The sequence below is a fragment of the Gigantopelta aegis genome, chromosome 4 (assembly GCF_016097555.1).
Source record: "Gigantopelta aegis isolate Gae_Host chromosome 4, Gae_host_genome, whole genome shotgun sequence".
Classification (NCBI taxonomy): Eukaryota; Metazoa; Mollusca; class Gastropoda; order Neomphalida; family Peltospiridae; genus Gigantopelta; species Gigantopelta aegis.
In genome coordinates, this window is record NC_054702.1 from 42,826,241 (window position 1) to 42,840,911 (window position 14,671).

Below are 14,671 nucleotides of genomic sequence, written 5' to 3' on the forward strand. Positions count from 1 at the left end.
AGATTTTTCTCCCATTTAATACTAGTACCACTTCTAGCTAAATTTATAAACATGGGCATGTTTTGACCTAAGTAAGGGTATGTTTTGACCAAAAATGGGTCCGGTATGTTTTTATGTATTCATCATCGACTATCCCAGTTCGGTTCAAATTTTTTTTATGCTAATTACAGTGGCATACTGCATGTTTCAAAACCCAATACAATGGTTATAGTTGTATATAGTTCAAAATTACAAATTACAGGCATTTACTTAAAAATAAAACAAATCCTGTCATATACCTCACCAATGGTAGGCATGGCTCTATTCAGTGGTCTGCTAAAAATTGGGAGAAACTTTGAACTTTGACCTGCTTATTTGGGATACTGCTACTGGCAATGGGTTCTATTTATTATCGAATCCTTTTTAATAATCTGCAGTTGTTTCAAGTCGAGGTCTGTATGGCACCATAATACTCTGTACAGAAAAACTCACATAAATAGGTCCACAAATATATATATATTTTTTTTCAATAATATTTTTATTTAACCTTTTGAACAATGACACGGAATCATTGATCCTCAAAATGCAAAGAAAATACTACAAAAAGTTCACATAATTTAGGAAATGTCCCAAATTTATATTATTATTTATACTTAAAACATTTTTTTTTTTTTTTTTTTACAAAAGTATTGAATTGCCTATGACAAAGACTTTCAAACAGAACCTCAGTCATAGAAATCTAACATCATGTAAGTATTGAATAATGTAGTAAAAAAGGAGACTTTTCCCCCAATAAATAGTTTCAGGTGTTCATTTAAAACATGTCATACTTGTATATATATTTCAATCAGGATCTACATAAACACATAGGATATAAACATTAAAGTACAAATACTGGAAAAACAATGAAATATGAACATGGAAGTAGAAATAGTGAAAATGACAATGAAATGAATTTGAAAAATGAAGCACAAATCATATGGCATATATGTTTAGTTATGAATGCATTCAGGCCCTATCCTGAAGATGAAATAAGCAAATTATGCTTAACTCTAACATTCATCAGTTTTGACATTTTGACTAAAACCAATATTATTACAATTAACACATCCAAGATGACACACATTACATACATATATATATATATATATACAAGCTAGGTTTTATAAACATAATTTCATAAACCTTACCATTAACATTACCCCTACCCCCTCCAACAAGAAGCAAAATATGGATAATTATTAAAATTATTAAACATAAAATAAGTACTAGTATTCGTGATCTAAGTACTTGTCATTGATCCTCTTAAACCAAAACATAGTTGAAATAAAGAGATACATACTGATTTAAAAATAAACGCTGAAATTCTACACCACAACTAAATAAAGGTTTACTTTAGCTAAATGAACGTATATTTTCAGCATTACCGATAAAATTTGTCTAATTATTCTGTAGTATATATATATATATATATATATATATATATATATATATATATATATACCCCAAAACAATCTATGATCCACCACTAACATTCACTTATCACAATTCATAAAGTAATAACAAAAATGCCAATGTTAATTCATTTTTTAATACACCTGCCCACTTTGATCTATCATGACTAGCAGATACGTTAGTTTTAGAAACTCAAATTGGACACAGGGCAGTCTCAAAAAGGATGCAACCAGCAAGTTTTACACACTATATTCTCAAAATTTAAGTTAAAATTTTAATGTGACAAGAACGCCACTAATATTTCTTTAAAATTAATTGTTCCCCATTAGAAAATAACACAATTAACTTTTGTTTAAAAGCATGTAGAAACCTTTTTTTCAACATAAAAATCTTTATTGGTATCCAATTTGTCAGAGTTATAGCTGAAGAAAAATTGTAATCTTATATGGGTACGCAAACATATTTCATTATCACCTGTCTTACACTATTTGGTTTTGTCTATTACATGACAAACTTCTGGCTTGATTGCCTATCTTGTAACAATAATCAAGTTTCAATTATTATTAAATTTTCTTTTTTTACATTTTACAATTTTTAATATAATCTCATTGTGCACAAGTTATTACAGGAAGAAAATATTTGTTAATTTATTCCAGTACACATTCTCAACTGTAGTTAATTTCCGTGGGGTCCTGGTGGCTGAGCGTTAAGTTTGTAGACTGTCAAATGCCATGCACATTGATGCAGTAGGTTCAAATTCTGCCAAATGACTTTGTGTTTTTAAATATTTATAAAAAGAACAAAACAAATATTCCCTTAGTATTTTTTAAACAAGATATTCACCTGCTTTGCAAAAAAAAAGAGCAAATTATTGTGCCTAAAAATAACACTTTTAGCATGTCACTTTTCCATAACAATGTTATGATTAAGACAACAATTTCACGGAATTAAATGTCTCGCCTACCATAAACCTATTCGGTATCACTGATAGTTGCATCCATAAGATATTATATTAATTTTTTATTCTTTTCACATGCATTATGATAACCATCCTTAGGAACAACTATTAAATAAGTTTCATCGATCTAGGACTTAGTTTGTGAGAAATGGAGCTCAACACAAAACTTTAACGTTTACCTGAATGCAAATGTATTTTAATTAAAAATATTTAATAAATTAACTTTTAATTATTTTCACACACACTGTGATAAACACCCATAGGTCCAACTATAAACTATGTTTCATTGACTTAGGACATATAGGTTATGAGATACTGATGTAAACGCAACTCTTTACCGATAAACTTTAATGATGTCGCTGCTGTTGGGGAAAAAGTCACATCATTTGCAGTAGCTTTCATTGACAGAAGTATTTTTTATTAAAAAGTATTAACAATTAACAATACTGTGTAATTAAAAGTACTGTTTTCTATTCTATTAGGTACATTTTTTTTACCATACCCAAATATCTCTCAACTTGAAATTTTCACATTCAATTTTACTCACCTGCTGCACCTTATGGTCGTCTGCTAATAGTTAAATAAACACAAGGTACTTAAAGCACACCTACTTTATCTATTTCTATAGCAGGCTGAACTAGTCACCACTCATTATACTGGGTCAGGATAAAATTACTTTTATATTACATCTTAATATAACATCTATTCAACATGAAATCGAGTTTTTAATAATAGTAATAATAATCAGCCACCAAAATACCTTGAAGGGTTGTCCAGTTCACTCCACCCAATCAATATACAAACAGTGACAATGTTGCCGCTGGGCTATATGGTTTACTTGACAATAGGGTTAACATTTCTTTAAATTGTGTTATTGGGGTGGGGTGGGGGTGTATTATTAATATGGAATTTATGGACCACCACACATCGTTTTCACTTGGTTGGACATGTTGGTCATACAGATAAAGCATATAGATGGGGAGGATATGGAAGGTGTGGATTTTAAAAAGACTTACTAGTCAAAATTTAATGTGGCAATTTTTTTTATTCCAATGTGGCAATTTTTGTTCTTGACCCAGGCTGAGCAAAACATTTGTCGTGACTTATATTTAAATTTAAAGATGATGTATTTTTCAAGCAAATATGAACAGCCACTAATTTCAGGCATTTGTGGAAGACCAACACTCTTTACCTCGGTCTAAGACTCAAAGATTAAAAAACAGTTTGGCAAACTACAGGAAATCTGTGGAAGCAAATCCATACCCCGTACCACCACCACCCCCAATTTTTTTTTTTTTAAATAAAAATAAACATTAAAACCACCCAAATGATTAAATATTACGGTAACTCAATTACATGTAACTATTTACATTGTAAAGTAAATGAAAACAACTGCTTTAATAGTTTACTACAACATAAAAACAGTCAACATTAAGATGCTGTAGATTTGTTCATGCTTATTATTGCACAAAAATAGGTCATTAATGATAGTGAAATCACATCAATGTGGAAGTTGTTCACTAATGCTCACTAAAGAAAACTCACACACTTGAAATGTAAATCATAGCGGAATTGTTATGCATTTTCAACATTATGCTCTAAATAATTTTTTTTTTTTTTAACCATTTAAATCAAAATTATTTAATATGGTCAGCTGCAGATACCAGTTAACCTAATTTAATCCATACCTGTGACGTCACACTATTGTTCCAGGTGTAGATTATTTTTCAAGACTCAACACCTGAGAAACAATGCAATTTGAACTGTTTATGCATTCAGGTCAGGGATTTGAAACCACTACTAACAGAACGCATACATTGTAAACATTGTACATCTAGGCTTTACTGACTGAATCGTTCAGGTTCAGGTTAGGTCCGAAAGGATTAAATTGTTTTGGGTTATTAGTTTTGTTAATATTCCTTGACACTTTAACAAATGTTTTCCTTAAAAAAGATAAATAGAAGTTAATTTAGTAGTCATGTAATTTAAAAAAAATTAATAATAATGAATTAAATTGGAGAATGCACTCGGAAATGTGGATTCGTGAAAAGTAATTAACTCATTCCTATAGAGCTTGTGACTTATTTTTCATGAATCTACACCTCATACATTCAACATTACTTACCATTTGCTAAATACTGTAAAACATGAATTAATGTGCCACAGAAATTAAAATGTAAAAATGTGAGGACGTAACAGACACATTAATTTCAAAATATAACCAATATAACCAAGTGCAGTTTTGTTTCACTTATAACAGTCAATTATTATTAGCCTTCAATAACCTACAGAGGTCAGCTTAGCAGAGAACAAATTATGTTTTTAAGAAGTTCACTACTCTGTTCATAAATGGATTTTAGGAAACTAATTCTGATATGAACTAGAAAGTTTCGGCACTTAATTCAATTTACATTTGTTTTTAGTAGTTTTATATTAACTGTTCACCAACATATTCATGATATCCTTTGCATTCAGCTGGAACAAACTACACCTTGAAACCATACTTGTGTAACAACAGTTTTAAGGTCACATTTATAAAGTTATATGTTGCACACACACCGAAAATGGCAATCAAATTGTGTATTTCAGACTACCTTTAAAACAGTGATGAACGGCATCTTCATATCCAGAAAATTATTTAAAAAACAAGTTGAAATATTGGCTCTCTGGAAGGTAACCGGACAGAATGCCATTCCATTGTGGAAAAAAATTGACAAAAATTATTATTTTGGGCGATATGTTTAACATCGTTATGCATCTACTTGTTATGTATAACTACAATACTATTACATTATTAATCAACAACAATGGGCTTGCCATGAAATTGGTCATCTAACCAGGACTGAGTTATCAGTTAAAGTTGTTTTTGTTTAACAATACCACTTAGCACATCGATTTATTAATCAATGGCTACTGAATGGGTCCACTGAGGTGGTTCGATCCTATATTGTAAGCACCTCAGGTGAGGATTCTAGTGACCGAGCTAGATACTGCTCTTTGAGTTATCAGTGAATACAATCAAGAAAAGAAAGAAAGCCAGGGATGATGACACTAAAACTGTTCTGTGGCATGTTGGTCGCCCCGTTTTTACTGCAGACAATATTGTTTCTTAAATGCTGTACTTGAAAAGTGTCACACCTGATAGTCTTGAGCTAGTTGTTGACAACACTTACATCATAGGAGTATATCAAAGCATACAGCTACCACCATGCCCAGACTAATATGTACATTTATGGTTGTGTTTTGCTCTCACAATATTTTATAAACACATTAATTTCATGTTTTACAGTTAACGTTGATTTATTCAAGCCACGAGATCAGCTTGTAAAATGATGGAAATTGATTTTCTTTGTATAAGGGTTTGATTCACAAGTCACACCAATTGAAGAATACAAACAATGCTTTACATTCAATTGACAACCTTAGCAGCACCATATGCAATAATTTACTTTAAAATGCCATGTATGATGAAATGTATTTAAATACAGGCTATGAAAACAACAATGAAATAATAATTCATGAAACTGGTTATGATATACAAAGGGTCGAAATGGTCAATGTTATAATTCTTTGAACTTCGACAGTCAAATAATCATGCATGTAATTGAATAACAGCAATGTTTATTTGCATCTGAGCTGATGGCACATTTTATTAATGTAGATACAAACATGGATGGACAGCACCATGCAATGAATAGTTCTAAGAATGTACATATACATGGATGAGACAAAGTGGTATTAAAACATGATTGATGTCCTACGTAGATGTGCATGAGGCAGTGTATGGCAGCTACCAACCACAGATATGCAGGGGCCTGGTGGTGCAATCTAATGGTCATGTAGAATTTCCCACAAACAGTTAGCAAGGGCTGTTGACGACTCAGTGGCACTCATTGCTTGATAGTTCAAATGGTTTTCTCTCTTTTTGATCAAGCTGCAATAATAATAATAATAATAATATTAAGATACCATAATATTAAGATACCAACCTAATAAAGTGAAAATTAAATGGTAGCAAACCTCATCACCTATGCAAGTTTGCATAAGAGGGAAGTTGCATGCATTCAGAATGGAAGCTCGAGAGAAAAACAAACAAGACCCATTTGGCTGCAAATAAATGAATGAAGCTGGTAGTTAGTTGGGAAAAGTTTAAATATTATCATTCTGTACACTATCTGTCTGCACTATAGCATGAAGTTCAGCACAGTAAATTGTTGGCACTGACACTTGTGGCTGGATTATGTCAAATCTTTCAGTTATCTCCCACTGTAATATCAGAATATACTGACTTGCACGCAGTAGTAATTTTGTTGACATTTTTTTCCTAGCCATTGTAGGTGGGGGTTTTTTAATGGCATTTTTTTTTGCTGTGGCCATTTTCCTAATTGCAGGGGTTGTCAAGTGTTCCACAACTGGTACACAGATATGTACCATCCTGACAGTCTATGGGAAAGTGCATATACAAATCCCTTGCTGCTTTATCGGTAGAAGTAATCTATGTTGAGGCAGCTCTGTCTGTCTGTATATCTCTCTCATAACCAAATGAAGATAAAAAAATCCCACAACTTAAACGTGCTGAGATGTGATTAAACAAATATTCCATTTCTTTCCATCCATCTCTTTCACTTAACTAAATGTTGTGCGTTAGACACCAAACAGCCATAGTTTTAAAATGTGTTGAGGAGTCATTAAACAAATAAATGCAAATCAACAGTGAATGATTTGCCAAAATGGTCATATCTATGGCCATGTTACTTGCTTACACAAATTGAAGATCTATAATCTCATGGATATTTGTTGGGCACAACAGCCTTGGTATACATAACATTCTATGATCACAAAATATGGTTATTTCCAATTTGCTCCTGGAACCAACAAAAATGAGCACATGAAAATCATCAAGATGGAATTGTCAATTTAGTAAATTACAACAATAACAATATTTAATAGTGCTCAAGACTTTTTAAATTGAAAAGAATATAATGCACAGTTGTCACAAACCCTTCAAGAGCAAATGGCTACGTGAAGCCTCTACTATCATTTCCATTTACAGGAATCACAGAAAATATAATACAAATATGTAGTTTGCTAATTTTATTTTATTTATCACTATTAGATGATTCAATGTTAAATTTAAAATATCCGAGATAAAAATTAACTTGGATAAAAAAAATTATTCTTAAATGTGTGGAGTGTCCTAAAAAAATAGGGAGTCAGTTAAAAGGAAAGCTTTTCACCAAAGACAAGAACAATCAACATTGCATTATATGGACAATACCATCCAACACAATCACCATGAAACATGTCATTCTCTACCTGGAGCAGTTACCAAGTATAGCATAAGATCTATATCTCATATCAGCACAAATTAAAAAAAAAAATTGTATATAATTCTATTTTGGCTTGAATGAAAAAAAAGAAGAAGGAAACCTGTGTTGTAAATTTTATTTAAAAAAATTGTTCTATTTTTATGTCTCAATTATAAAAAATATATTAACTGCTATCTTTCTATATTTAATAGTGAACAGAATACAACACACATTTTTACCTCAATCCAAACCCCGTCGAAATCTTGACTTTTTTTCCCTTTTCTTTTCTTACATTGAGTTCAATTTGGCCCATAGGTGTACTGTTTAGATGGGTTTAACTGAATCATGTAAAGTAGTTCTATGAGTATATAATAGTACATAATTAATAAAGGACACCAGTAACATTATTTCAACATTTACCGACAGGCACGTTTTTGTTTATTACAGGCACACATTGATTGACAAAGGTCATTTTGACAGACACCACCAATTTGTTTACTTCCAACTTCCAGGCCTGTACTAAAAATTCTGTTTAGTAATATACCTTTGTAATATAACATGGTTAATGACTAAGACCTCACCTTCTTCCCAGTGCCGAGTAGCGAGCAAGATTGCGTAAAATGAGTCCAGCAGTAAGGCGAATATGCTTGGTCACTGGTCCTTCTCGAGAATCCTATACAAACAATGCAAATAATATATAAATAATACAACAACATATCAAGAAACATCAGTTTCAGTAGAACACTAAAATCACAGTACATAAAATTATAATTTTTCAGACAACCGATATATCATCCGTGTGGTTTTAGTGTTTACAACAAACAATTTTTTTCAGTAGTTCAGATACAAATAAAAATGTTAGTGGGGCCATGGTAATTAAATGAGAATCTATTATGAACAATTTTCATAGCTTTTCTCCACCAAATTTCCTCTCATAAATACCAACAAAAATGTTTATAAAAAAAATTGTATGATAGGATGAACTTGAAAGCTACCATTAGTGAAAAGAAAAGATTAGTGTAGGCACCGAGGTGGAAGGTTGTGTTTCTGTGAGCTCTGAGATTAGAGCCAGGATAAGAGGATTATGTCTTTCCTGGACAGCTCAATAACACTGTTAAAGTCGGTCTTTTTTTCTACTGATGATTCTCAATTAAATCAAAATGAGGAACTTTCAAATAACTCAAATGAAGAAGTTTCAGAGGATATCAATATGTCAGCCAAGGATGTGCCTGTATTTTTGGATATTTCCCCAAAGAAACAGAGTATCATTGTACGAATATCACCATATATGTACAAACAAGTGGAAAATATTCTGGACAAGGATTTGAGTTTAATTAAAAAGAATGTGCAGAATGGTGCAGTATACAAGACAGAAGATGCATCGGTGACAGCCACTCTATACTGTACCACACACAAGCTACACATACAAGGTAAGAAGATCTACTCTTGGTTAGACAACTTTGTATGCCACTGTGAACAGTTAGAGCCAGGATATCCAAACATGCATGTAGTAGAAACACAACCACAGTCTTCTACACCGTACAAAAGCCCACAATCGTTGCTGGAAAGCATGTCTCCTTTTCAAAAAGATATGGACCTTTTTAGTGTTACAGATGTAAACTATGAAGAAAACTGTCCATATGCAGGAAAGAGCAGAGAAGAACTGATCAACATGATCACGGAACTCTCGAGGTCTTTTGAATATGAACATATTAATACATGTCCCTCCAACGCTAAAGAAGACTGATGCTGGGTGTCAAACCGATGTTGTGCAAACTGACATGCAATGCCAGACAGAGCCATCTGTGTTAACTGATAAATGCTGTCAAACTACATCACTAACTTCTATGGATGTACATGTACAAACCACACCAACTTTTTCAACTTCAATGGATGCAGAAATACAAACGACACAACCATCTCCACCTTCCATGGATGTTGTAATACAAAAGGAACAAACTAAACATATTCCAGTAGTTGTAGAGAGCAGTAATGTCAGTGTGTTGCATACAGACAAAAACAAATCAACAGATACTGAACACAACATTAACAATGATTTGGACACAAAGTCTACAACTTCAAACAAGGATTATAAAAGGAAAGGCAAAAACACTTTGATAATAGGATCCTCCATTTTAAAAGGAATAAAACCTAGAGGCCTGAGTGATACCGACGTGTTAACCATCAGGGGTGCAACAATTGACAGAATAGCTGGTGAGTTAATGAAACGGGACCTGTCAAGCTACAAGAACATCATCCTCCAGGTAGGAGGAAATGATATTGCAAGATACAGAAGTCTACAGAACTTTGAAGAAGACTACGAGAGTTTATTGTATGCAGCTAGGGCATTTGCAAACAAGGATGCCAATATCATTGTATCAGGACTCTTACCAAGGTCAGACATTTGTGTTCATGATGCAAATATTGTACTAGAAAATCTGTGCAACTTTTGTGTATAATGTTCATTCCCCAGTTTGTAACTATTGCAGAGAGTGAGTACAGCATGTATTTTGTAAGAGATGGAATACATCTGAATAGAAAGGGCACATCGAGGTATCTGAAGAACATCAATAACATTATTGGAATTATGAAAACTGCTACTGCAACAAAGACCTGCATGAACTGTGGGGAACATAATCATGACACTGGATCATGTAGGTTTGGGCGAAAATTAAAATGTCATCATTGTGGTTTGTTTGGACATAAAGGAAAATTTTGTCGACACTTCTGAAGATTTGGCAAGGAAGAACAAGCCAAAAACATAACTGTCACAAACAGATGTAATACCACAGTGAACTGTTCTTACTATAATCTGTTTAGATGTGCATGTATTGCTAATGCAAACCATGTTTTGGGGCCTGTTTCAGGTCAGAGGGATAAAATATCATCGGACTCAACAAGTGACTTAAATTTGATTATTGCGAAGTGTGTGGTGGGAAGATTAGTTAGTGCATCCAGTGTGGTTAATGAAGACAGTGCTCTTCATTTATCATTAAAAAACAGATTCGACACACTGAGTTCTCTGTGTCAAGAATGTGATAATTGTATCTGTATTTGTAATTCCCCTGATTTGCCAGTAACACTGGAAGAAAACAGCTGTTGTCCTTTAACTTCAATTAATGCCAGTTGTGTAATTAAGAGATTAGTAGAGGTGACTACCAGATTACATACCTCGCCCCTGTCCTTCGTTTATACTATTAGTGATCCTGCTGATACAAACTGTGACACTTCACACCCTGGGTGTTTAGTAACTTCCTCTGTGGACTGTGTAAATAACACTCTCTGTGAAAGGGATCAAACCCTTCCTCAGTCTCACCATGACTTTAGTGTCAGTCACAGATTAGCATGTGTGTGTATATATTTATTGTTACTTATCTCTTGTACATATGTTCTTTGTAATGAAACCCCCAATGTTCTATCCAATGATCCTATCAATGTATTCAATTTTACCTCCAAAGGTCTAAAAATATGCTCTCATAATGTAAATAGATTACAACACAAGTTAGATGAAGTAAGGTTTAACCTTCTTCATACTACAAATCCCCCAGATATTCTTGGATGTTGTGAAACATTTTTCACAAGTGACATTTTAAATGACCACATTTCAATACCTGGGTATACATTGATAAGAAAAGATAGGACCAGTGACTTAGGTGGGGGCTGGGCAATATATTTAAATGATGTTTTAACTTTTGAAAGAAAAACTGAATTTGAAGTAAGTAATATTGAAACATTATGGCTTGAGATCAAACCTACTTATAAAAAATCTTTTTTACTCTGTTTTAGCTACAGACTTCCAAAATCTCCCATTGCCTGGATTGATAAGCTTGAAGAGGAAATTAAGTTAGCAATGCATTATAATTCTGATATAATCCTCACTGGTGATTTTAACATTGATCTCCTGTTAGCAAATAACACACCTCAAAAATGGCTAAACATGTTAGAAATATACAATTTACAACAGATAATTACTGACCCAACACGGATAACACAAAATTCTAAAACTCTGATTGATCACATATATGTAACCAATCGTAGCAAAGTACAGGAATCTCATGTTGTTCAATACTCAATTAGCGACCATTATCCTGTTTGCTTTACAAGAAATGGCAAATTTCATACAAAACAAAATGCACACAATACTATTACCTACAGAAATTGTAAACATTTAAATGAGGAGGAGTTTGTTAATGATTTACTAGATGCCCCATTTTATTCTGTGGAATTTGAGGAGGATCTAGATACTTGCTTAAAATTATGGTACAAAATTTTCAACAATGTATTAGACAAGCATGCCCCTTTAGTTACAAAACGAGTCAAGAGGAAAGAGCAGCCAGGTTGGTATTCCTGTGAAATAACACAAGCCAGACAGTTACGAGACAGATATCACAAGCTATGTATGTGGGATGAATATAAGGTGTGGAGGAACAAAACTAAACAAATTACAGACAAAGCCAAACAAAACTACTATTCTGCTGTGGTGAATGACTCTAGGGATCCAAAATCATTATGGAAATGTATCCATGAGCTAAATCCTCCACATGTATCAAGTCCAGCAGAGCTGAAATCTGACAATGGAACAACACTTAAGGATAAGACCGACATAGCAAACAAATTTAATGACTTCTTTACTTCTTGTATTGAAAATTTGAGAACAAATTCTGGATATGATATGCCAAATCTCGAGAAAGTGGAACGTTTTGTAAAAGAGAGACTCCCAAATGAGGAAAAGTTTAAGATAGCTCCTGTACAAATAAATTATCTTTATAATGAGCTTAAGAACTTAAATGTCAATAAATCATCTGGAGATGACAACTTAGGTCCACGAATACTTAAGTTAGGTGCCTTGGCAATTGCTTCTTCGTTAACATTTATTTTTAACAAAATAATAGACAGTGGTATTTATCCACAATGTTTTAAAAATGCTAAAGTTACTCCAATTTTCAAGACTGGTGACAAAACTGAAGCTACAAATTATAGGCCAATATCTGTATTGCCAACACTGTCCAAATTAATAGAAAAACATATCTCCATGCAATTTTATGATTACTTAACAAAATTTAACCTTTTACACTCATCTCAATCAGGTTTTAGACCAAAACACTCATGCCAAACAGCACTTATTGATATAACTGATAAATGGTTACATGAAATGAATGAAGGAAATCTAAATGGAGTCATATTTCTTGATTTCAAAAAAGCTTTTGATGTTGTGGACCATTCAATTCTGATTCAAAAGTTAAACATTTATGGCTGCAAAGGGAATTCTCTTAACTTGTTCCAATCTTATTTAACTAACAGGACACAGCAAGTCACTATAGGAATGGCAACATCAGAACCTAAATCCATTATTTATGGTGTTCCACAGGGTTCCATACTAGGACCTCTTCTCTTTATACTGTACATAAATGATCTTCCACTATACATTGAACATTGTACCACAAGTATGTATGCAGATGATTCAACAATGTTCATGTCAGGGAAAACTGTTACTCAAATTCAAGATAAACTACAGCAAGATCTGAATAGTGTAGAAAAATGGTGTTCCTATAATAAAATGTTCATAAACACAAAAAAGACCAAATATATGACTATAGGAACAAGACAAAAAGTTACAATCCAAAATGATATTTCTCTTATAATAAATTCAGAACGTCTGCAACACACTGAATGCGAAAAACTTTTAGGAATTAAAGTTGATAATAATTTAAAATGGACAAATCAGGTTAAACATGTGTCTTCCCTGATCTCTAAACGTCTGTATCTGTTACCAAAAATCATTAGGTATTTAAATTTAGATGCAAGAAAACTTTTCTACAATGGGTATATTTTACCACTCATCGATTACTGCTGTGTAATTTGGGGAAACTGTAATCAGGATGGATTAGAACGTTTACTAAAACTGCAAAAGAGAGCTGCAAGGATGATATTAGATGTAGATCCTATTACTCCATCTGCCCCACTATTTAAACAGTTAAAATGGATGACAATGGAAACACGAATCCACTATCACAAATGTTTACAAATTTATAAATGTCTATACAATGAAGCCCCAAACTATCTTTCAAACTTATTAATATATGTTGGAGAAAACAATCCCTACAACCTTCGAAATGTAGAGGATAGAAATCTATTAATTCCAAAACCTAAAATGTCTTTATTTAAACATGCTTTCAGTTACTCTGGACCAGTACTTTGGAATAAATTGCCTAAAGCTATCCGATCATCGCCAAATACTGCTGTTTTTAAATATAGACTCAAGAAATATTTTCTAAAATAATATCATTTGTACATATGTTTATTGCCATATATGTATTTTCTATTTGTTCATAAATGTATGCATTGTAATTCTGTATTGTTTGTACCTGAGGGCCTCAGGGAAGATTAGCTTTTGCTAACTGTGTTACCCTCACTAAATAAAGAATTTATTATTATATTATATTATTACATTTCAGCATTGCCCTATACCTCCCTTGCTACACCACTGATTGTATGCTGATTTAAAAAGGATACATTGCATCTTTCTCACACTGGCAATGTAGGCCCATTGTCTTTATTATTTCCTTCCAAAAACAGTGACATTTTTTAGCCAACACATCTTTTTAGATTTTTTGACGAACAATTACAGCTTATGCACAAACGATCCATCATTTATGTTGACATTGGTTCTGCTTAACTGACAGACGAACGACAAAATCGGTTGTGCCAAGTTTTATGCACTGAATCAATGATTAGTTAAGTACTGTAAAATACTTTATTTTTGCAGTATTAAATTTTCACGAATCCCCAATTTCTGTATTAAAAAAAATGGGTACTGATATCAATAATTTTGAACCTTAAGTTCAAAGACGTTTATTGTTCAATGTAATACCGTAAGTTTAGGTTACACAAGGTGCTAAATGTGTGCAATTTTTCATAATTTTCAAAATTGGTATAAAAAACAGGGGCCCAGTGATATTGACTGCGAAGC

The 14,671-nt window shown here is 32.7% G+C and overlaps 1 protein-coding gene across 2 annotated transcripts in view; it reads right to left on the reverse strand.

Moving 5' to 3' along the window:
• Positions 1–488: 488 nt before the first annotated feature.
• LOC121370577 (AT-rich interactive domain-containing protein 2-like) overlaps positions 489–14,671 on the reverse strand; it is an 82,753-nt gene continuing 68,570 nt past the window's right edge. For both annotated transcript variants that reach the window (XM_041495893.1, XM_041495892.1), the window contains exons 20-21: positions 8,283–8,374; positions 489–6,326 (exon numbers count right to left, since the gene is read on the reverse strand). In XM_041495893.1, the coding sequence (XP_041351827.1) occupies positions 6,221–6,326; positions 8,283–8,374 (198 nt within the window). In that variant the 3' untranslated portion in view covers positions 489–6,220. The remainder of the gene's footprint in view (positions 6,327–8,282; positions 8,375–14,671) is intronic.